At 43.6% G+C, this 24,878-nt stretch overlaps 1 protein-coding gene across 4 annotated transcripts in view; it reads right to left on the bottom strand.

Annotated features, from left to right (window-relative positions):
* Window positions 1–2,285: 2,285 nt before the first annotated feature.
* ENDOV (endonuclease V) overlaps window positions 2,286–24,878 on the bottom strand; it is an 89,386-nt gene continuing 66,793 nt past the window's right edge. For 2 of the 4 annotated variants that reach the window (XM_073554727.1, XM_073554724.1), the window contains 2 exons: window positions 6,608–6,761; window positions 2,286–2,508 (listed from right to left, as the gene is read on the bottom strand). In XM_073554727.1, the coding sequence (XP_073410828.1) occupies window positions 2,504–2,508; window positions 6,608–6,761 (159 nt within the window). In that variant the 3' untranslated portion in view covers window positions 2,286–2,503. Of the gene's footprint in view, window positions 2,509–6,607; window positions 6,762–8,060; window positions 8,220–24,878 lie in introns of those variants that run through there. The other 2 variants (XR_012222182.1, XM_073554726.1) reach the window with 2 other exon arrangements.

Consider the following 24,878-nt stretch of genomic DNA (forward strand, 5'->3'; position numbering starts at 1 on the left):
CATTGGGAGGCTGATTAGACTCTGCTCCCTATACCTAGTATGGAAAGGAAAAGAATGCTTCTAGAAGAGAAGACGCTTACCTCTCTGCCCTTTAAGCAGAAAATAGAATGCAGGGTGAGAAGATACCTCATGAATATATGTGCATTTTGTGTTTAGGTGTATACTATCATATTTTATTGCATTATGCATCTACCATTGAGTCATGTAGGGGATAATTTGTACTCTATGACAGTATTATTAATGGGTCATTAAAGGTAACCTGTAACTAGTTTTGTGCCCTGTAAATCCTACTCATCACCTATAAAATAATGTAAATGGGGTTCCTACAACCCTTTTATATCTTTATATCCTCATAGGTGCCCCTGTATATGTCTGAAAAAGTGTTTTATTCATGGCACGTGCTGTATTTGAATTGTGTCACCCGGTCTGATGGGCAAATGCAGAGTGCTCAGCAACGCCTCGGTCCCTTCTAGCACCGTCTCTTCTATCTGGATGAAAGTGAATGACGTCTCTACATCATCCACATAGTGCTCGAAGTCTCGTGCCTGCACAGTGGAATCAGAGACCTGCTCAGGCACACTTCGCTCGGCCCTATTGAACAGCCAGGGAGCTGGTGACGTACAAGTGAAGCCGGCGCCTTGCATGACATTGCGCTAGACTTCAAGCACTAGTAGACGTCATCCACTTCCATCTAGATAGAAAAGGTGGTGTTTGAAGGGACGGACGCGGCCCTGGTCATAATCTGGATTCGACCATCGGACAGGATCAAGTAATTTGCATGTAGTGCAGGACATTTATAAAACATTTTTTTGAGGTATGCAGCGGTACCTCTGAGGTTTATAAGGAAAAACTGGTGACAGGTTTCCTTTAAGGTTTTACTTTAGAAGAACAGATATTATTGTGATAATGCCCAAGTCATAGTCCAATATGGTTTGCTGAAAAATGGGACTGACAATAGCCCTGGGGGCAGTTTATTCCATTTTTTTCAACTAAGTGGTATATAGTTTAAGTGGGGTCATTGACAGAGAAGACAATTATGCCCCTTCATACACATTACATTATCCACGAGTTGGGACAGCAGTCTAATCAGTATGGGAACCATTGGACAATTTGGCTGCTGGCCAAATGAGCGTTCAGCCGATGCCTATTTAATATGCATGGTGGGTTTTACCGTTACATTTGGCGATGCACCAGTGATCCCGACAACGATATGACCCGGTCAGGATCGCTGGTGCATCGCTAAATCGTCGCTAGTGAGCTGCCCAACAGGCAGATCTCAGCAGCGGTCGTTACTTACCTGTCACACGCGGCGATGATGACGTCCTCCGTCCATGCGTCGCTCGTCGACGCCAGCAGGAAACCGCCGACGAGAAAACGGCCCAGGACGTTCTTGAGCGATCAGCGATAACCAGCGGGGGCGCCGGTCGGAGGTATCACATGTAGCGATATCTTTAGCAATATCGCTGCTGCGTCACAAAATCGGTGAAGCGTTAGTGATATTGCTAGCGATATCGCTATGTGTAAAGGGGGCTTAAGTCTACAAAAAGGGATCTCCAGAGTGGATGCAAGCCCCAACAGGCGGCGCCCTCCCCCCAAGTAATAGTAATAACAGCCAGAGCCAGTATGACAACCAAAGATTTCCCACAGACAGCACACAAAGACTTGTGCCCCCCTCCCTAATTGGCAGTATAATTACATCCAGGGGTTCCCACTTTCAGTTTTCTTGTATAAAGCATACTCCCCAGATAATAATAATCTTTATTTTTATATAGCGCTAACATATTCCGCAGCGCTTTACATTTTGCACACATTATCATCACTGTCCCTGATGAGGCTCACAATCTAAATTCCCTATCAGTATGTCTTTGGAGTGTGGGAGGAAACCGGAGTACCCGGAGGAAACCCACGCAAACACGGGGAGAACATACAAACTCCTTGCAGATGTTGTCCTTGGTGGGATTTGAGCCACCGTGCCGCCCCCAGATGCATCCAACTTCAAGCACCACTCTGAATGGCAGTGTTAGCCAAACACAAACTTACTCTCTGCTAGTATATGCACATCCAGATCTACTCTTCTGTGCAATGCTACTCACAAGTGTCACCATCTGGAGACCTTCTCTTCATAGCTATTTACTTGACCTGGTGCTAATGTACCAATCCAGCAGACAGCCGGCGGGCCACACATCATGGGCTCCAGAGCCACAGGTTGCGGACAGCTGGTGTAGAAAATGGAGATTTATCTTGTGTAGATCATATTTTCAATTGGTTGCAATCAAAAGCCAATGATTGGTGTAATATCTTTATTCAAAAATAAATATTATAGGTAGAAAGAAACATTTTATTTAAAAGGTTAAAATAGAGAACAAATTTTATATCACAGCGGAGATGGACATCCACTCATGTCCCGCTGAGGCCGGTCTTTACAACCTGCATGTAAGTGGGTCAGTCCTCAGGCTTCTGCGTCTCATTGGTTGTTTTCACACAGAATTCCCTTGATCGTATATCAGCCTGAAATAAAAAACAAACTGAGATGAACAATCTGGATTTGACAATGTTTAGCTCATATTTTAAATAAGAACCCATTGCGTGCTGCATTGACAATTTGTAAAGGACATGACCACCTAAGAACACCAAAAGTTGAATAGAAAAACCAAAACACAAATTTTCTAGACGCCTGACACATTTTTTTAAATGCCACCCAGCTCTTTAGACTCTTTGATGCAAAAGGAGAAGTTGCAGGATTCGAAAGCATAAGGCTATGTGCACACGTACTTTTGAGAGCTGCGGATTTGTAAAAAATCGCAAGTCAAAAGTCCTGCGGTTTCACACCTCATAATGGATAAGGTGTGAAACCGCAGCGGATTCCGCACAAAGAATTGTCATGCTGCGGATTGTAACGCGTGGAAAAATCCGCAGCAAGTGCACAGCGTTTTTGGTTTCACCATTGAAAACAATGGTACTGTACAACACAGCAGAAACTGCTGCGGACCCGCAGGGCCAGAAACGCTGCGGATCCGCAGCAGAATCCGCAGCGTGTGCACATAGCCTAAAGCACCCTAAGAGATGCAGAAAAATTTGGCAACCCTCCACAATATCAAAGAAGAAGGTGCTTCCCTACTGAGTTGAAACAGCTTTTTGGACATTTTCTTTGCCATTTTGCGCCTGAACATGTGACGCTGTGTGCAGTGAGAAAGTTTAGAAGCTGTGCGCATTGGAGGGAACACCAGGGGGGCTAAACTAAAGGTCTAAGGGCCCACGGGCAATTTATGAGCCTGAGCTTACCGCCTGCACATTTCTTGGATGCGCGTGCTCCAGTGGTGTTGTTACAGACTATTAAAATTATCATCCTTAAAAATATAAACATCAATATTTCATAGCTGTGAGAATTTTTTTGTGACTACTAAACCTCTAGATAATACATTCATATAGTTATGGTGGTAGATGCCAGTTGTGCACCAGGACTTAGCATACTTTCTAAGTGAGTACAGTACAGGTAAATTTGGTGACACTGATGAGGTCCTCTTTGACTGCAGTCGTTTACATTGCCCTTTCTTCATTACGTCTTCTATCCAAAACTTGTAATGATGGAGCTGGGGCATTGTGTGTCGACAGGTAAGGATTAGTGTCACTTTCAATTTTTCTTAGTATCTTAAAGTTTAAACAGACTACTAGTGCCAATATCCATCTACTCGGAGCCCACTGTCAAAATAGTCACAAATGCCCCTAAAGGCTTAGTTGTGCCTGCATAATGCAGTGGCACAGTCTGTTTTTCCTACATTACTGTACAAAGCATAGATGGTGAAAAGAAGACACTACTCAGTATGGTGGGATTTGAACCCAGGACTCCAGCATTGCAAGGCTGCAGTGCTAACCACTGAGCCACCGTGCCGCCCTCCCACAGCTTAGACCGTCTTCCACTCACATACAGCATCTCTTAAAAGGGCCAATCCAGGTCATCCTGGAAATATGAGCCTATGGTCAGGATTTTAAAAAGCTGGGTGACACAAAGATGTGTTCAAATGTGAGGACAGCCTAAGGGTACCGTTACACATAACGATGTCCCAGCGATCCCACCAATGATCCGACGTGGATGGGATCGCTGGGACATGGTGAGCTGTCACATAGATGTGGGGAGGAGGACTCCCAGACGGTGACTGGGCCGGTACCCAGGGGACCGCCATCAGGGTTCCTGAGGGAACAATACTGGGAGAACAGTAAAGGGAGAGACATGACTGGAGTTGTCAGGGCAACAAGGGGCGGGGCGAGGACAAAAGGAGCAAGGGGTGCGCTGAAGTGGCAGTTGGGGGAGAGTGTGACAGGAGGCAGGAAGCCGGATGATTTCAGGAGACACGGACAGGGGCCTGTGAGGATACTGCTCACTGACCGACAAGTGAGACGTGAGAGACTTTTACCAGAGGCCGTTTCCCGCCCACGTTCACAGAGAGCCACGCCCGCCGTCCCCCGCCCTTGGGAGACAGATCCCTTACCTCAGGTCGCGGCTGCGCATAAAACGGCCACAGAGGCTTGGACACTGCCCCCCAGCCTTCTCGCACCATGGCGACCCTGTCATCACCGGCCTCAGGGGACACCACCTCGCCATAGGCGACATTAGAGGCCCTTGTCCCGGCTACGGAGGGACCCTTAGCGGAGGACGGCCGCTAGACATTTAGGGGAACTGCGTCATTGTTGCGCCCCACCGGCATCGCTTCTTCAGGGCCTGTTGCGCCCCACCGACATCATTTCTTCAGGGCCTGTTGCGCCCCACTGGCATCGTTTCTTCAGGTCCTGTTGCGCCCCACCGGCATCATTTCTTCAGGGCCTGTTGCGCCCCACCAGCATCATTTCTTCAGGACTTGTTGTGCCCCACCGGCATCGTTTCTTCAGGGCCTGTTGCGCCCCACCGGCACGGTTTCTTCAGGGCCTGTTGCGCCCCAATGGCACCGCTTCTTCAGGGCCTGTTGCACCCCAAGTCTTCCGGAATATCGAGGCGTCAAGACAGCCGTATCAACTATCTCAAAGCGGCCGCATCTGCGATCCCGAGTGACGCAAGGAAGGATAAGTGGACTATAGCAATAAGTACCATAGTTTGGCCATATTTCGGTCTTTGTCACACGGACTAGCCGGGTATTTCCCGCTACTTAGAAAAGTATTGTTTATTTTATTGAGTCCCTGTGAGGACAGATTTGTGTTATCCCTTGTTTTGCCTGTTCGGCATAGCCCAAGTGGCGCCAGTTTATAAAAGTTGATTACACAAGTCATACCCTGTCTCGTGTCTCGTCACTGCATCCTGAGAATCTGCCCGAACCCTACATAGACAGCCCCTCCAGCGATCAGGACCAGCGAGCACGCTGGTTACCAACGTAAACATGGGGTTTCTAAGGGCTGCGGGGCCCTTAGAAACCCGATGTTTACCCTAGATACCAGCGTGCACTGCAGGCAGGGCGGGAGGTGGAGGCAGAGTGGCGGAGACAGATCGGCGTAGCTCTGCTACCTGCTACTCCGGTCTGACAGACTGGAGTAGCAGATAGCAGAGCTACTTCGGTCTGTGCGCCGCTCTGCCTCCACCTCCCGCCCTGCCTGCAGTGCACGCTGGTATCTAGGGTAAACATCCGGTTTCTAAGGGCCCCGTTGGTAACCAGCGTGCAGCGTCGCTCATCGCTGGCTCCCGCTGCCACACGCAGCGATGCGCGCTGGCCAGCGGGAGACCAGCGATGAAAAAACGGGCCAGGATGATCCAGCACAATCAGCGATACCCCGCGGGGGGCCGATCGCTGCTGGATGTCACACACAGCGATCTCGCTGGAGAGATCGCTGATATGTCACAAAATCAGCGATCTCGCTGTGTATAACGGGCCCTTAAGAGGCTAATGTGATCCAGAATTGCCTTCTACTTCCCTCAAGGAAAACAAGATAACTGCAGACGGAAACATTTAGGTATTTCTGTTATTTCTCCCTTTTTATTTTATAACTGTTTTGCATATTTGTATGTCATTTTTATTTTGACCTTTTTATATATTTATTGTAAGCCCTGTACATTTTTATATTTATATTAAAGCTTAAAATCTTTAATAAGTTTGACCCTTGTATGCTCAAAAAGAATCTATAGCCCTTGAGAGTGTGTGTGATCTTTTTCTTGTCTGACAGTAACAGATTTTGGGGACTCATCACCCCGTAGCTATGATGAGTGGTGGCAGCATGTTAAGAAACTGGGGTGTGCTGAATGTGTCGGAGCGTGATTTAAGCTCACTTTATAGCCTAAAACAGAGGTTGAGAGCTGGATTGTGTGAGAGGAGATAAGTTAATCCGTGCATGCACACCCCACGTCACGTGTTGAGAAGTGTGTATGTGACACACGCTCTATACAGATGCTATACAAGACGGGATGATGGAAGACTACAGCTCTGAAGCCCACAGAAATGAATGCAGCTCTTCATTATAATACAGGCTGTTACACAGGATCAGAGAAAGAAAAAACTGATTAAGGGCTTGTCAACATATAGGACAATTTTTCAAGGTTGGAACCCCTTTTTTGTTTTTAGTTGAATAAAGTGCTTGTTAAAGGACCTGCAGTATCTGTATTCCCCTTCTATGAGCAGAGTTTATTTACCTATTTGGGAGACGATAAGTCTTCTTTCTTCATAATTATCATCCAAGAGGTAGTGCAATGATCCCATCCATGTTAACATCACTTCTTTTACAGGCTTAGAAACAGACAAGCAAGCTGACCAACACACAGGTGCAGTAAAGAAGGCGCTACTTCCCTAATAAAAAGAAAAGTACTTAAAAAGTATAAAAATTCTATAATTTACAAATTATTGGCGATCTTACGAGTATGGTAAATTCCAAGTTCACAATATTCTTTACGTTATGTAACGAGTTAAAAAACAAAAAAAGAAAATATTAGGAGGCTTTGGTCGGAGATGTTATGAATGTCTTGTGATTAATGGCTATATCCAGATGTGTCCTGGTGTGCAGGACTCAGGATACCCCTCTGGTCACGGATGGTATATGAGGAATCATAAGCTTTTAGTTTTGAGCATTACAAGCGATGAGGGCTCTGTGCAGCTGGCTGTGCTTTGAAGCACTCCGCTTGTCAGTGTTGATTAACTAATGAGTCCATAGGCATCATACGAATTTATCTAGAGGAGAGTTGCATCTTCATTCATCTAATTCACAGAATAAAGGCGGAGAGGAGCGTGAAATAAACATTAAAGGGAAGCTGAATGGATAATTTAGATCACAGAGCAGACATGAGGGCAAAAAAAAGTAAAAAGGCTCCAATGGGAAACCTCTTGGGGAATCTCGATGTGGAAGGACAAACAACAATATTTACCTTTCAAGTCAATGTTCTAGATCAAGACAAATGAAGTAGATGGTCTGCTACCTTATGTGGTGTGATAATCTCTACAGAAATGCAATCATGTGGTCTCATTCTTCAGCTTTTACCCCCTTACTTTCGTTATGGTTTTATCCAGACATCTGTATCCTAGTGATGGAAACTTAAACTACTGAATATGACTATCATCCATCTCTGCCAATGCTTCCCTTCTCTTAGTAGGACATGGGGTTGACTATGTCTGGGTGAAAATGGAGGACTGCATACAAAATGGATAAGGAATCAAATATGTATGGGGCTTTAAAGGACATTTCCACCCTTTAATGTTTCAATGGTATACCACAAGAAAGATTATGGGGGGGGGAGTTGATGTCTTGAACCAACGAGGACGGCATAGAAGAAAGAAGTCGTTTAGAAATTTCTATTTCATTGTTGCATACAGTGAATGACTGGGAGAACTGCTGACTTTCCCTACAAGGTGAAGGAGCTCCATTGCTACATAAACACAGCAGCCTCATTGATCCAAGGATCAAGGGCGGCCAGGCAAAGCTGCAGGCACTTACACATCTATGTAATGAAAACATGGGTGATCAAGCAAAACACAGTGGTGCCAAGTCCTGCAGAATGAAAGCTATGCTAGGTAATATTTGGGATTACAGCTAGTGTGAATTGATTCGCACCTGACAGTCCATTGCTGGACATAAGCAGGAGAATGGCCTCTTACCCTGACAGCATCTGCAATTCTTTTATTAGCCGGTCTGTCCTGAAGTCAAATGGTCATCACGCTGCAATGATGACATTGCGCTACTGCTGATCAAAAGGAGAGCCGGGGATGCAGTCATGTAATAGGTGGTAGAAAAATCCTCATAGACAGCTAGGATCCCTTCACATAATACAAATACCAAAAAAAGCAATTGAAGGACAAAGATCAAAATTAAGAAAAAGTATAAAATTCAATTTTATTAAATTACATAGAGAGCTAACATAACAACACAGTAAAATAGAATACCAAATAGTCGGGACCAATTCTCACAGAAGCACACAGGGGGTGTAACCCAAAACAGATTAGTTATGCAAAGATAAGTGTAAAATAATCAAATGCATAAATACCTAGGCTGCCTGGTATGTATACAGAGACAAATTAATTATGCGAAGGTATATGATAATTAGACGCATAAATACCTAAGCTGCCAGGTACACATACAAAAAGGATAAATAGTACTGGGTAACTAGTCACCTATCTACACAAACAGATGACTGTGGCATTTAGCATAATGACATAAAGCGCCATCAATAAACAATAGCCTCATTATCCCTCAAGTAATCCTGCACCTATATTTGTTGAGATAGTATATGAACGGTATTTACCTGCAGTCATGATGCTAGTGGGGTAGCCGCCTGTGATATAGCACCTCGACGCGCGTCTCACCACCACAACACGCGGTTTCGTCAGGAGGTAGTATAGCGCGACATCTGCGGTCTTATATAATGGTTATATAATTAAACAGCTGCAGCAGCGCGCGGCCGCCATGATGTGACGTCACAGAAGGGACAGCGCTCAATGCGCGTGTTATCCGGTCACATGACCGACCATGTTACCAGCAGGGCTGTGGAGTCGGTAAGCCAAACCTGCGACTCCTCAATTTCCCTTACACCGACTCTGACTCCCACACATACTGCTTATATTTAAGTGAAAGATTTATTGTAGTACAATGTGAACATCAGACATTTAATCATTTTTATGATCCAATAATCAAGATATTTAGATAGAACAGAATATATATTTATTGGAATACAACTTTAGAACACAAAAAACTGTAATAAATTGTAAATATGTAATACACTATGTAATATCGATTACATATATACAGTACAGACCAAAAGTTTGGACACACCTTCACATTCAAAGAGTTTTCTTTTATTTCATGACTATGAAAATTGTAGATTCATTCTGAAGGCATCAAAACTATGAATTAGCACATGTGGAATTATATAATTAACAAAAAAGTGTGAAACAACTAAAAATATGTCTTATATTCTAGGTTCTTCAAAGAAGCCACCTTTTGCTTTGATTACTGCTTTGCACACTCTTGGCATTCTCTTGATGAGCTTCAAGAAGTAATCACCAGAAATGGTCTTCCAACAGTCTTGAAGCAGTTCCCAGAGATGCTTAGCACTTGTTGGCCCTTTTGCCTTCACTCTGCGGTCCAGCTCACTCCAAACCATCTCAATTGGGTTCAGGTCTGGTGACTGTGGAGGCCAGGTCATCTGGCGTAGCACCCCATCACTCTCCTACTTGGTCAAATAGCCCTTACACAGCCTGGAGGTGTTTTTGGGGTCACTGTCCTGTTGAAAAATAAATGATGGTCCAACTAAATGCAAACTGGATGGAATAGCATGCCGCTGCAAGATGCTGTGGTAGCCATGCTGGTTCAGTATGCCTTCAATTTTGAATAAATCCCCAACAGTGTCACCAGCAAAGCACCCCAACACCATCACACCTCCTCCTCCATGCTTCACGGTGGGAACCAGGCATGTAGAGTCCATCCGTTCACCTTTTCTGCGTCGCACAAAAACACGGTGGTTGGAACCAAAGATCTCAAATTTGGACTCATCAGACCAAAGCACAGATTTCCACTGGTCTAATGTCCATTCCTTGTGTTCTATAGCCCAAACAAGTCTATTCTGTTTGTTGCCTGTCCTTAGCAGTGGTTTCCTAGCAGCTATTTTACCATGAAAGCCTGCTGCACAAAGTCTCCTCTTAACAGTTGTTGTAGAGATGTGTCTGCTGCTAGAACTCTGTGTGGCATTGACCTGGTCTCTAATCTGAGCTGCTGTTAACCTGCGATTTCTGAGGCTGGTGACTCGGATGAACTTATCCTCCGCAGCAGAGGTGACTCTTGGTCCTTTCCTGAGGCGGTCCTCATGTGAGCCAGTTTCTTTGTAGCGCTTGATGGTTTTTGCCACTGCACTTCGGGACACTTTCAAAGTTTTCCCAATTTTACGGACTGACTGACCTTCATTTCTCAAAGTAATGATGGCCACTCGTTTTTCTTTACTTAGCTGCTTTTTTCTTGCCATAATACAAATTCTAACAGTCTATTCAGTAGGACTATCAGCTGTGTATCCACCAGACTTCTGCACAACACAACTGATGGTCCCAACCCCATTTATAAGGCAAGAAATCCCACTTATTAAACCTGACAGGGCACACCTGTGAAGTGAAAACCATTTCCGGTGACTACCTCTTGAAGCTCATCAAGAGAATGCCAAGAGTCTGCAAAGCAGTAATCAAGCAAAAGGTGGCTACTTTGAAGAACCTAGAATATAAGACATACATTATTTTCAATTGTTTCACACTTTTTTGTTAATTATATAATTCCACGTGTTAATTAATTTATAGTTTTGATGACTTCAGAGTGAATTTACAATTTTCATAGTAATGAAAATAAAGAAAACTCTTTGAATGAGGTGTGTCCAAACTTTTGGTCTGTACTGTGTATATATATATATTTATTGTGTATGTGTATATATATATATATATAAAATATAACACTATGACTTATCTCAACTAAGACAAAGCCTAGATCCTCAGGCTACACTCACACCATGGGCTTAGCCAGGATCAAACCTGGGGGGGGGCAGAACCTCATACTGCACACCTCAGCTGCTGCAGAACCTCATACTGCACACCCCTACACTTGAAAATAAAGCCTGCACCTTAAGAAGATGTGGTGGTGATGAGTGCAGTCTATTTATTCCAACTATCAATTGATGTGTTACTGAAGACGAGCAATGCCTGTCCTGGGCATCCTTTTGGGCAGCTATGAGGTGTACCTGACTGGTGCTAAAAAAAAGGAGTGTTAGTCTGTGTACTACCCGGTTTTCATTCTTTTTGGTACAGATACGATATGGACAGACAGATATGGATAAATGGATAGATAGAGCAGATTTCTAATCTGCTTTCGCTATTGAAAACCTTATCTATGAGCTCAAAAACCTTTCAGGTGATGCAGTTTTTTAAAAATCTGATCGGCTTTTGCAGCTGAAAAACGTATCCTCAAAAAACGCAGGAAAAACGCTGTGTGTGAATGTAGCCTTAGATCAGGAATATAACAGCCATTTATAGGACATTTCATAACTTTCCCAAATTCCTATGAAAAAATATTCAACACATCCTGCATTGAATTACTGTACCCAATTTATTATATATTTTAGGAGTCGGAGTCGGTCCATTTTATACAGACTCCGACTCCACGACTCCGACTCCACAGCCCTGGTTACCAGGACAACAACTCACAATAGCAGAGCACCTCCCTACTGCAACATCACAGCGTATGCTAGTCCTATACATTTGCAAAGAGAATACATTCAAAGTGGGTAACTACTCTCGTTATACCTTAATTCTCCATTAATTTTGATCTTTGTCCTTCAATTGCTCTTTTTGGTATATGTAATATGGGGTTTTTCATCTCCTGCCCTGCGATCGATCATTGATTGGGATGTGTGAATCAATTGGCATCAATTCTACTTGGGAGTCATGAGCCGCCATCTTTCATTCTATAATGCCTTTATGCCCATAGGACATATGGACAGGGTATACTCTCATAGAAGCTCTACATCCTACGCAATCATCTTGTGGGGCAACATTCATTATCTCTAGGCAGTTGCATAGCTACTGGGGGGGCAGAGGGTGCCGTCGCCCAGGGCCCTATCCTGAGCTAAACTACCCATTGGCGTTCGCAGCCTACTACGCCTCCAGTAGCTGTACATGCCCGAAAATGATGCACGGCAGAGCAGACAGCTCTGTCGGCACCATTATAATGTGAAAAATGAGGATGAATGAACTCATGGAGATCAACATCCAACACTGCGGAGACACCATCCCGTTTCTCAACACAGTGATTCTAGAGCAAAGTCCCCATCCCTTATGGGAAATATGTAAAAATATGCAAAACACTAGCCACGGAGACACCATCACATGTTTCTCAACGCAAGCAATGACTAGCCAGGTCTTTCTGCGGGAAGGAAAAACCACAGGAAGGGCAGTTTCCAATGAAGGAAACCACCTATGCCAAAACACTGTATCCATCCAGAGACAGCTGTTTCGGGGGTATTGCCCCTCATCAGTGTGGAGTAAGAAACTGGCCAGTAGGAGCAATGCCTAGTAGAAGACTGTGAAAAATGAGGTTGAATGAACTCATGTAGATCAACATCCAATATAAAAAAACATAAAAATATGCAAAACACAAGCTGCGGAGACACCATCACATGTTTCTCAACGCAAGCAATGACTAGCCAGGTCACCAAAAGCAACTTTAAAGGGGTTGTCCGGGCTTTTCACATAATTCTGCAGCCCAGATATGTACTGAGATTATGACAATAAGTAATTTACTTTCTGTCACTAGTTTGCACGGTTTTCTAGATATTCTGAACAGAACGTCCAAGGGGGGGGTGTTATGGCATTGAAATGAGAACTAGTCGCAACCTCCTACTCTACTCCAAACATGCCCTCTATAGCAACAACATCACCCTCCATAGCTACAGGCCCTCCCCATCCACATGAAGAAGCCCTCATCACACAGTAACAAATCCTCCCCCTCTAGCAGCCTCACTGCAGAGAGCTGCTCCTCCCCCAGACACACACAGTTATCTATATCTATAGAAAGTGAAACCAGTGAGGAGGGAAAATCGTCCTGTATTCTAATCTGCACAGGGGATAGCAGTCACTGATGTAATCTGTTGTGGGACAAAGCCTCTGCTGTATGAATGAGACAGCTCTGTGTCACTGATGTCTTCACAAAGCAGCAGATTTGGTGCAGTGTATGTGCGAAGCTCCACCAAACTCCCAGCAAGCTCCAGTGACCAGCACCACCCACTGCCCACTCATTGGCAGTAAACTGCACCAGCACTCATCTTTATCATCACTCCAGCATTGGAAAGAACACAGCAGTGATCCTGTATTTGTGAAAGCAGCACAATACATACATACATACACCCCCCAACACTTCACACTGTTACAGCTGCTGATTGGACAGGCTGCTCCCATCAGTATTTGTGTCATTAGAGACACAGTGTTCACACATACTGTACACTGCACCAAATCTGCTGCTGTGTGAAGACATCAGTGACACAGAGCTGTCTCATTCACACAGCAGAGGCTTTGTCACACAACAGATTACATCAGTGACTGCCATCCCTTGTGCAGATTAGAATACAGGACGATTTTCCCTCCTCACTGGTTTCACTTTCCATAGATATAGATAACTGTGTGTGTCTGGGGGAGGAGCAGCTCTCTGCACTGAGGCTGCTGGAGGGGAAGAATTCATTACTGTGTGATGAGGGCTTCTTCATGTGGACGGGGAGGGCCTGTAGCTATGGAGGGTGGGGTTGTTGCTATAGAGGGCATGTTTGGAGTAGAGTAGGAGGTTACGACTAAGTTCTCATTTCAATGCCATAACACCCCCCCTTTGGACGTTCTGTTCAGAATATCTAGAAAACCGTGCAAACTAGTGACAGAAAGTAAATAACTTATTGTCATAATTCTGCAGCCCAGATATGTACTGAGATTATGTGAAAAGCCTGGACAACCCCTTTAAAGCTACAAGAGGCCAATCTTTTTGCTACTGATGACCACAGGAATGCTTTGTGACCACTTTGGGCACCTCTTCAGTCGATTTTAGGACTTATAAACAGAAGAAATCTGAAGTTTCCTCACATCAGAATCTGGGCCAAGTGAAAGTACATACAGGAAGTGGGATTCCACATAAAGAAACTAGCCCCAAGAGGAACCTAAAATCAATCTTCACAACCCTTTCGACCTATCAAAAGGCGCAAGACAAAGTAGTTGCGGATTACAAGGTATAGCAACCCCTTTATTTACCTCTGGGAGGGTTCTGTGACTTCCCGGCGTAATCACGGCTTTGAGGTCGCAATTGCGACGCCGTCGGATCGCAGGAGAGATCCCAAACGCAATTGAGACTCTGTTGGATAGCAGGAAAGATTCCAAACACATTTGAGACGCTGCTGGATCACAGGAGAGATTCCAAACGCAACTAAGACGCCGTTGGATCTCAGGAGTGTTTCACACCGCAAATGAGACGTCGTTGAAATTGCCTAAGCTAAGATAACCTGCACGATAACAAAATGAACACACCTAACAGGAAAGATAATACTAAGTCTTACCAATACAGACATTCAAAATCCATAGAAGACCTTTCTAATTTGCGGAGTCCAGTTAGATGTAGGTCACCACTGAGACCAGACAAACAAGAACATAAGTGGACCAACCAAGGCCCACAATACAATAAAGGGGGTAAAGAGGGGCCTAAGAAAACTGTTTCACCCTCAAAAATTCCTACCTTTGCATCCACCCTAAAGGGAAATAATAGAGAAATACAAAAAACAACCAATGGAGATGACATGGATACTACAAAGTCTCTCAAAAGATCCGAAATGGAAGAAGGAAAAGAGAAAGATGCACAAACCCCTCGTATTAGTGACTCTGATGAGTTCTCGGAAGATTACTCTCCTAATCAAACCCCCAAGAAACAGGCAGCAAAAAAACACCATGGAGAACCAACTCAAGAAAGTTTTGACTCTTTTTCACCCCCAGACTTGAAATCTCACCTCACATCTAATACAGTGGTCACTAAAGGTTTCCTTGCTAGCTTGTTTTTGACTTTCAATGAGTCGGTAAGAATTGGATTCGAAAAACATGATAGAACTCTGAAAGAAACCTGTACGGCTAAAAACCAAAGAATGGGAAAAATAGAAGACAGGCTTTCTAAGGTTGAAAAAGACAACTCTTTCTCCTCCAAGCAGAGCTCTTGTCTCCAGGCCGAGATACTGATGTTGAAAAATAAAATCACCGACCTGGAAGACTGAAGCAGAAGAAGTAACCTCAAAATTAGAGGAATTCCTGAATCTGTGACACAGGAAGAACTCCCTAAATTCACAAAAGATTTATTCAAGAAACTGGTTCCAAATTTGACGGATCTTGACCTTAAATTAGATAGAATTCACAGACTTAATAAACCAAAAGGAGTGGCCCCAGAGAAACCTAGGGACACAATAATGAAGGTCCATTTCTTCGGAACAAAGGAGAAAGTCCTCAGAGCAGCTAGAGAGAAGAGCTCCTTGCCTGATCCATATGGAAATTTAAAAATTATTATTATTATTATTTATTTATAAAATCTTTGTAGATTTTTCAAGGGCCACGATGGACTCCAGGAAAGAATTTAAGGACATTACATCTAAATTAAGAGAACGACGCATAATCTAGAAATGGGGATTTCCAACCAAACTAATCGTCAGATTCAAAGGTAAAGACAATCTAATCTTCACCCCGCAGGAGGGTCTCAGATTCCTAAGATTTCTGGATAATGAACCAGAATTTCAAAACCAAGACTGATGATACAAGAACCTTTGGTCTCAAAAACCCTGAAGTCTTTTCTCTGGTCCTATGCCATAAACTTATTTGGTACCCCGACCTAGGTGAGACTTTGCCTTGCACTAAGTCCTCCAAGAAAACCGGTAGTTTATTTATAACTACAAAAGTCTAAGTTTGACTAGTTTCTATTTGTATTGTTTTCTGTTAACCTTTGTTTTGACTGTTTTATAGGATACTCATGAGAGTTCTTACTTATAATGTAAACGGACTGAATAGTCCAAACAAGAGATCATATATTTGGAGAGAGATGAATCGTCTAAAACCTGATATAGTTTGTTTGCAGGAGGTGAAATTTTTCTAAGGAGAAGGCATCCAGTGTTTCAACACAATAAATATCCACATGTATTCAAATCCCTCCACTCCTCTAGGAAGGCAGGAGTACTAGCAATGGTGAGTGGCGACGTCCCATTTAAACTCACGGAGGAGATTGCAGATGAACTGGGCAGATTCCATATCCTCAAAGGTAGCATAAATAATAGAGTGTTTACCCTAGTCAACAAAAGGGTAATTTATACCATCTATTCTAGAGGTGCCCTAAGGTAAAAGCCCTTTGGCTGGAGGCAACAAAGCACATCAACGCATTTGAAAAAGATTTCGCTATCACTCCACAAAGAGCCCTGCTTTCCTTGGATATGGAGGATGTTTAGCCCACCACAAGGTATATCATAATTCATTTTTTTTCTAGTAATAAAAAACGAGATTGCTTTTTGGTGGAAAAAACAAACCTCATCTAAGTTTGCTGACATCTTAGAAAAAATCCACACCCACAATAACATAGAGTGGAGATTTGCTGTTAACAATAACGGAATAAACAAATATTCTAAAAAGCGGAAAGTGTGGAATGAGCAGTTCCAAACCGGTTAAACCTCCTAAATCTTTTGATAAAGTAATAGAATAGAATTGAAACCGATTACTTATTTCTAAGGACGTTATCTCTCTCCCCAACATGAAAAATGTTTGTATAAAACTTATATGTAGTTTTAATTTGCTTTTGACCAAAAGTTTTGTAATGGTTTTCTAAGTTCTGTCCTCTCTTTTCCTTTCCCCATATCCAAGCTTCCCTCCCCGCTCCCCCCCTTCCCCTTGTCTTTCCACCCAATTAAAATATTTAAAACCCTAATAAAACTATTCGAAAAACTAAATGCAATGTCAAAGCACCCTGTGCTGTCATTGTGCCAAACAGCATACGGACACATACGGCAGCAGCGGCCCCGAATTGGGGTATCAGCAGGGTGAGTAGTTTGTGCAGGCTGAGAATAGATGGGGACGGTGCTGGAAATGTGAGAAGTCAAATGATTCTGTTATAATCTCTGCAGAAGAGTCGTGGCTGGAAGAAGTTGTCATGTCGGTCTGGGCCAGATAGAAAAGTCATGAAAAATGAAGGGCTCCATCAGAAAGAACGTCACCTATATATAACGGTGCTGTAATCACTAGAATGTTCTGCAGGACTGGTATCTACCACTATGTCACCATATGACAGAAATATCAGTGTGCCACCATAGTTGTAATCAGTTTTACCAGTTAGGGTCCCACTCATATTTTGAGTTCATCCTCCGAGCTTAACTACTAGATACACCTCTGTCTCTACAGGTTAATCGTAAATCTTTCTGTGCTTTTTCTTTAGCTGTGGAAAGTTGCGAAACGCTGGTAATAATGGATAATATTCAAGTAAGAGTCATCAATTGTTGCATTAGTCTATTAGGCAACCAACACCACTGCAATGCTACCAAGATGAGCAGAAAATACCAAATTACATCATCCTCTCACATATCTCAATACCAACTCAAAAAATGGAAGAAGGTTCATTTTGGCACTTGCACACAGACTGTAAAAATGGAGCTCTCATCACCAACATCTGTCAAGGATCATCTGTTCAGGGATAGTCAAGAAACCCACATACATGAGATGGTCAGCCATCCGGTAGAAGTCTGGAGTTTAGCAAATTTTCTCTAATAGAGGAGCAGACAGCATTCTCTCCTGATTTAATACCAGGGAGAACAAAAGGATCAGCCATTGAAAATCCAACAGACCAGATCTTTGCTCCTCAGCAATAATCTGACAGTAGACTCCACAAGACTGTCAGCCGATCCAAACGATATCTGAGGGTTTGGATGACTTTAGTCTAATGTATAAGGGTACCGTTACACATAGCGATGCACCAGCGATCCCGACAACGATATGGATCTCTGGTGCATCGCTAAGTGGTCGCTAGTGAGCTGCCACACAGGCAGATCTCACCAGCGACATCGATGGGGTCGGGGGTCGCTACTTGTCAGAAGCGGCGATCCTGATGTCCTCCCGTCCGCGTCCACGCGTCGCTCGTCGGCGCCACAGGAAGCCCAGCAGGAAGTGATCCAGGACCTTCTCGCGCGACCAGCGATAATCAGCGGGGGAGCCGGTCGGAGGTAAGTATCACATGCAGCGATATCGCTAGCAATATCGCTGCAACGTCACAAAATCGGTGACTTTACAGCGATATTGCTAGCGATATCGCAGTGTGTAACGGGGGCTTAAGGGGAGCCATTAATCAACCTATCACCCTTTGCTGTTCCCGCTTATCAGCCTTGTAAGGCTGCTGAGGTCAACTGTTCTCCTCAATAAGATTACTCTGGGGGAGTCCATAATTTCCCTGCCCCCATGGCCGCTGCTGTATCCCCCCTTATCTGTAATCTATAGAACACTTACATGTGGCTGATACCAGTGGCTCTTTTTATTAGTTTTATTAAAATAAGTCGATAAACTTTAGATCTTCGTTCCGTCCACAGCTCTCCCTCCTTACTCTCATATACATGCACGCTTAGCTCAGACTAGAAGGCATGTGCGCTGAAAAGCAAAACATCTCCATATAACAAAAGTCAATTAGTCCAATCCCTCTAAAAATCCATTGGTGAAGAACTGGAAGGCCAAAGTACACATTAGATGGTTGGTCAGAACTGCTGAGTTCAGCATATTTGGCAACCATTAATCTGATGCATATGGCCAGCCTTTGACTTTTTTTTTCGCTTAGGTTTATTTCACATTTAAGTGTTGCTTTTTAGTTTTGCAGTTTTGTTATTTCTGTGTCCAGGGACATTGGCAGATTAATAATACTGTTCAGCCCTGGACAGATATTATTACATATTGCAGTCGTAGAATCCTTGGCTACAGTGCTCATATGGGAGCCATGGATAAAAAGAGGGAAAAAGAGTTTTTATTACCAACTTCCCATTAGGAGACCTACGAGTCGTCTTCTGTTAGGTTTTATCCATCTGCTTCTTAGTTATGCTGCGCCGACTCGCCCACTACGGTGTTTGACCCCCATCTTCCCGGAGTCAACCTGTCTCAGCTCGTGCAGTTTCCGACTAGCATTTCTTCCCGCTGCCTTGGTAATGTGACTCTCTGTCTCCAGTCTATGTACCAGCAATTACTGATAAAGACTATTCAGGGGGTTGCGATTTGCCGGATTTCATACCTCCATGCAGGGGTTTATAACTTACGAAATCTAAAACTCCACTCCCTGGTACAATCCTTAGCCAAATTTGTTACTGACCCAGTGGGTCCATGGCTCCTGTTAGGCTATGTGCACACGTTGCAGATTCTGCTGTGGAATTTTCCACGCAGATTTTCCTAAATCTGCAGGTAAAATGACCTGCGTTTTACCTGCAGATCTAGTGCAGATTTAGTGCAGTTTTTGTGCGGATTTCCCCTGCAGTTTTCACCTGCAGATTTCTATAATGGAGCAGATGTAAAACTGCAGCAGAACTGCACAAAAGAAGTGACATGCCGCAGTTTTAAATCCACATCAAATCTGCGTGGAAAAATCTGCAGCATGTGCACAGCGGTTTTTGTTTTACATAGCCTTAAATGGTACTGCACATCACTTGGCAGTTCTGCTGCAGTACTGCAGGACCAAATCTGCTGCAGAACTGCAGAAGAATCCGCACCGTGTGCACACACCCTAAGTTTCATTACACTGAAAAGGCTATTTTAACCCCTTAGCGACAGAGCCAGTTTGCAGCTTAATGACCAGGCCAATTTTTACAATTCTGACCACTGTCCCTTTATGAGGTTATAACTCTGGAACGCTTTAATGGATCCTGCTGATTCTGAGATTGTTTTTTCGTGACATATTGTACTTCATGTTAGTGGTAAAATTTCTTCGATAAGTCTTGTGCTTATTTATGAAAAAAACAGAAATATGGCAAAAAATTTTAAAATTTTGCAATTTTAAAACTTTAAATTTTTATGCCCTTAAATCAGAGAGATGTGTCACATAAATTTCTTAATAAATAACATTTCCCACATGTCTACTTTACATCAGCACAATTTTGGATGCAAAATTTTATTTTGTTAGGAAGTTATAAGGGTTAAAAGTTGACCAGCGATTTCTCATTTTTACAACAAAATTTACAAAGCCATTTTTTTTAGGGACCACATCATATTTAAAGTCATTTTGAGGGGTGTACATGACAGAAAATACCCAAAAGTGGCACCATTCTAAAAACTAGACCCCTCAAGGTGCTCAAAACCACATTCAAGAAGTTTATTAACCCTTTAAGTGCTTCACAGGAACGAAAGCAATGTGGATGGAAAAAATTAACATTTAACTTTTTTTTGGAAAAAAATTACTTCAGAACCAATTTTTTTTATTTTCACAAGTGTTAAAAGAGAAAATCAACCACAAAATTTGTTGTACAATTTCTCCTCAATACGCCGATACCCCATATGTGGGGGTAAACCCCTTTTTCAGCACACGGCAGAGCTCGCAAGGGATGGAGCACCGTTTGACTTTTTCAACGCAGAATTGGCTGGAATTAAGATCGGATGCCATGTTGTGTTCGGAGAGCCCTTAATGTGCCCAAACAGTGGAAAACTCCAGCAAGTGACCCCATTTTGGAAACTAGACCCATTAAGGAACTTATCTAGATGTGTGGTGAGCACTTTGAACCTTCAAGTGCTTCACAGAAGTTTATAACGTAGAGCCGTGAAAATAAGAAATCCATTTTTTTTTTCCACAAAAATGATCTTTTCGCCCCCAAATTTTTATTTTTACAAGGGTAACAGGAGAAATCATACCCCCACAGTTATTATGCGATTTGTCCTGAGTACGCTGATACCCCATATGTGGGGAGGAACCACTGTTTGGGTGCATGGGAGAGCTCGGAAGGGAAGGAGTGCCATTTTGGAATGCAGACTTTGATGGAATGGTCTGCGGGCATCATGTTGCGTTTGCAGAGCCCCTGATGGGCCTAAACAGTGGAAACTCCCAACAAGTGACTCCATTTTGGAAACTAGACCCATGAAGGAACTTATCTAGATGTGTGGTGAGCACTTTGAACCTTCAAGTGCTTCACAGAAGTTTATAACGTAGAGCCGTGAAAATAAGAAATCCATTTTTTTTCCACAAAAATGATCTTTTCGCGCCCAAATTTTTATTTTTACAAGGGTAACAGGAGAAATCATACCCCCACAGTTATTATGTGATTTGTCCTGAGTACACTGAAACCCCATATGTGGGGGGGAACCACTGTTTGGGCGCATGGGAGAGCTCGGAAGGGAAGGAGTGCCATTTTGGAATGCAGACTTTGATGGAATGGTCTGCGGGCATCATGTTGCGTTTGCAGAGCCCCTGATGGGCCTAAACAGTGGAAACCCCCCACAAGTGACCCCATTTTGGAAATTAGACCCCCTAAGGAACTTATCTAGATGTGTGGTGAGCACTTTGAACCCCCAAGCACGTCACAGAAGTTTATAAACGCAGAGCCGTGAAAATAAAAAGTCTTTTTTATTTCCACAAAAGTGATTTTTTTAGACCCCAATTTTTAGACCCCCAAAGTTGGTAAATAGTGGAAACCCCTCAATTCTTGCTCCAACCCTAACCCCAACACACCCCTAACCCTAATCCCAACCCTAATCCCTAATCCTAACCCTAATCCTAGTTCGCCCTAACCCTAGCCCAACCCTAGCCCAACCCTAACCCTTAACCCTAGCCCAACCCTAACCCTTAACCCTAGCCCAACCCTAACCCTAGCCCAACCCTAACCCTTAACCCTAGCCCAACCCTAACCCTAGCCCAACCCTAACCCTTAACCCTAGCCCAACCCTAACATAGCCCTAACCCTAGCCTAGCCCTAACCCTAGCCTAACCCTAGCCTAACCCTAACCCTAGCCTAACCCTAGCCTAACCCTAACCCTAGCCTAACCCTAGCCCTAGCCTAACCCTAACCCTAGCCTAACCCTAGCCTAACCCTAACCCTAGCCTAACCCTAACCCTAGCCCTAACCCTAGCCTAACCCTAACCCTAGCCTAACCCTAGCCTAACCCTAGCCCTAGCCTAACCCTAGCCCTAGCCTAACCCTAACCCTAACCCTAGCCTAACCCTAACCCAACCCTAACCCTTATGGAAAACTGAAAAAAAATATATTTTTTTTATTTCATTATGTGTGCCTATATAAGGGGGTGATAAACGGGGGGGGGTTATGTACTATTTTTATTATTTTGATCACTATGATCGTTTATCATAGTGATCAAAATAATGAATGGAATCTGCCAGCCGGAGCCAGCAGATTCCCGGCGGGCGCACTGCGCATGCGCCTGCCATTTTCAAGATGGCGGCGCCCATCGGATGACGCCGGCGGGCGCGGGACCACCGGGAGGGAACGGAGGACAAGGGAGAGGTACCGGGAGGGGACCGGGGACCCCATTTCTCTATCCTCTGATGTGCGATCACATCAGAGGAAAGAGAAATTAAATGTAAAATCGCGGCTTTTTTTTTTTTTTGCGGTCGCCGTTATAGGGTTAATAACGGCGATCGCAAAAGCGGGGGTCGGTAAAAACCGACCAATTCATGTTCTCTGGGGTCTCGGCTACCCCTGGCAGCCGAGACCCCGGAGAAAATCCGACACTGGGGGGCGCTATTCACTTAAATCACAGCGCCGTGAATTAACGGCGCTGTGGTTTAAGTACCCTTAATTACCGCCGTTAAAAGGCGTATCGGCGGTCGTTAAGGGGTTAAATGTAACTTGGCCCCATTTTATCACAAGCGGGGGAGGTCACCCAAAATTCCTATCCTCTTAAATCCCCCTCTCACGTCATATTAACTTTTTAAAGTGTGAAACAGAATAGATTTATAGGAGTTGTCAAGAATTAGGAATAGGGGTCTGCTTTTTTTTGAGGGGGATCAGAATACAATTCAGACTTATTCACTTCAATGGGGGTAAGCTGCAATTCGAAAATTAGTCCATATCAAGAAATGGAAAGGTTTTAAGGAAGAAAAAAAAATGTCCTTTTAACCCCTTTACCCCCAAGGGTGGTTTGCACGTTAATTCCCTGGCCAATTTTTACAATTCTCACCACTGTCCCTTTATAAGGTAATAACTCTGGAACGCATCAACGGATCTAGGCGATTCTGAGACTGTTTTCTCGTGACATATTTTACTTCACTTTAGTGGTAAAATTTCTTCGCTGTAACTTGCATTTACTTATGAAAAAAATGGAAATATGGCGAAAATTTAGCAATTTTCAAACTTTGAATTTTTATGCCCTAAAACCAGAGAGTTATGTGACACAAAATAGTTAATAAATAACATTTCCCGCACATCTACTTTACATCAGCACAATTTTTGAAACAAAATTTTTTTTGTTAGGAAGTTATAAGGGTTAAAAGTTGACCAGCGATTTCTCATTTTTACAACAAAATTTACAAAACCATTTTTTTAGGGACCACCTGACATTTGAAGTCACTTTGAGGGGTCTATATTGCAGAAAATACCCAAAAGTGACACCATTCTAAAAACTGCATCCCACAAGCTACTCAAAACTACATTCAATAAGATTATTAACCCTTCAGGCGCTTCACAGGAGCAGAACAACAATTAAGGAAAAAAATTAACATTTAACTTTTTAGTCACAAAAATGATCTGTTAGCAAAAATTTTTTTATTTTCTCAAGGGTAACAGGAGAAATTGGACCACAAAAGTTGTTGTCCAATTTGTCCTGAGTACGGTGATATTGCCCCACAAGTAACCCCATTTTGGAAACTAGACCCCCTAAGGAACTTATCTAGATGTGTGGTGAGCACTTTGAACCCCCAAGGGCTTCACTGGAGTTTATAACACCTGGGCGTGAAAATAAAAAAATCATATTTTTTCCGCAAACATGATCGTTAGTCCCCAATTTCTTATTCTCCCAAAGGTAACAGGAGAAATTGGACACCAAAAGTTGTTGTCCAATTTGTCCGGAGTACGCTGATACCCTATATGTGGAGGGGACCACTGTTTGGGCGCACGGCAGGGCTCGGAAAGGAAGCAGCGCCGCTTGACTTTTTCAACCTAAAATTGGCTGGAATTGGGTTTGGACGCCATGTTGCGTTTGACAAGCCCCCAATGTGCCCAAACAGTGGAAACCCCCCACAAGTGACCCCATTTTGGAAACTAGACTCCCTAAGGAATTTATCTAGATGTGTGGTGAGCACTTTGAACCCCCTAGGGCTTCACAGGAGTTTATAACGCCCAGGTGTGAAAATAAAAAATCCTATTTTGTGCCCACAAAAATGATTGTTTAGTCCCCAATTTTCCCAAGGGTAACAGGAGAAATTGGACCCCAAAAGTTGTTGTCCAATTTGTCCTGAGTACGCTGGTACCCCATATGTGGGAGAAAACTACTGTTTGGGCACACGTTGGGTCTCAGAAGGGAAGAAGTGACGCTTTGGAATGCAGACTTTGATGGAATGGTCTGCGGGCGTCATGTTCCGTTTGCAGAGCCCCTGATGTGGTTAAACAGTAGAAACCCCCCACAAATGACCCCATTTTGGAAACTAGACCCCCTAAGGAACTTATCTAGATATGTGGTGAGAACTTTGAACCCCCAAGTGTTTCACTAAAGTTTATACTGCCCAGGTGTGGAAATAAAAAATCCTATTTTGCTCCCATAAAAATTATCGTTTAGTTCCCAATTTTTAATTTTCCCAAGGGTAACAGGAGAAATTGGACCCCAAAAGTTGTTGTCCAATTTGTCCTCAGTACGCTGGTCCCCATATGTGGGAAAAAACTGTTTAGGCACTCGTTGGGGATCGGAAGGGAGTGACGTTTTGGAATGCAGACTTAAGGTACT

Source organism: Dendrobates tinctorius, unplaced genomic scaffold (assembly GCF_039654945.1).
Source record: "Dendrobates tinctorius isolate UK_male_01 unplaced genomic scaffold, ASM3965494v1 ptg000212l, whole genome shotgun sequence".
NCBI classification, from domain to species: domain Eukaryota; kingdom Metazoa; phylum Chordata; class Amphibia; order Anura; family Dendrobatidae; genus Dendrobates; species Dendrobates tinctorius.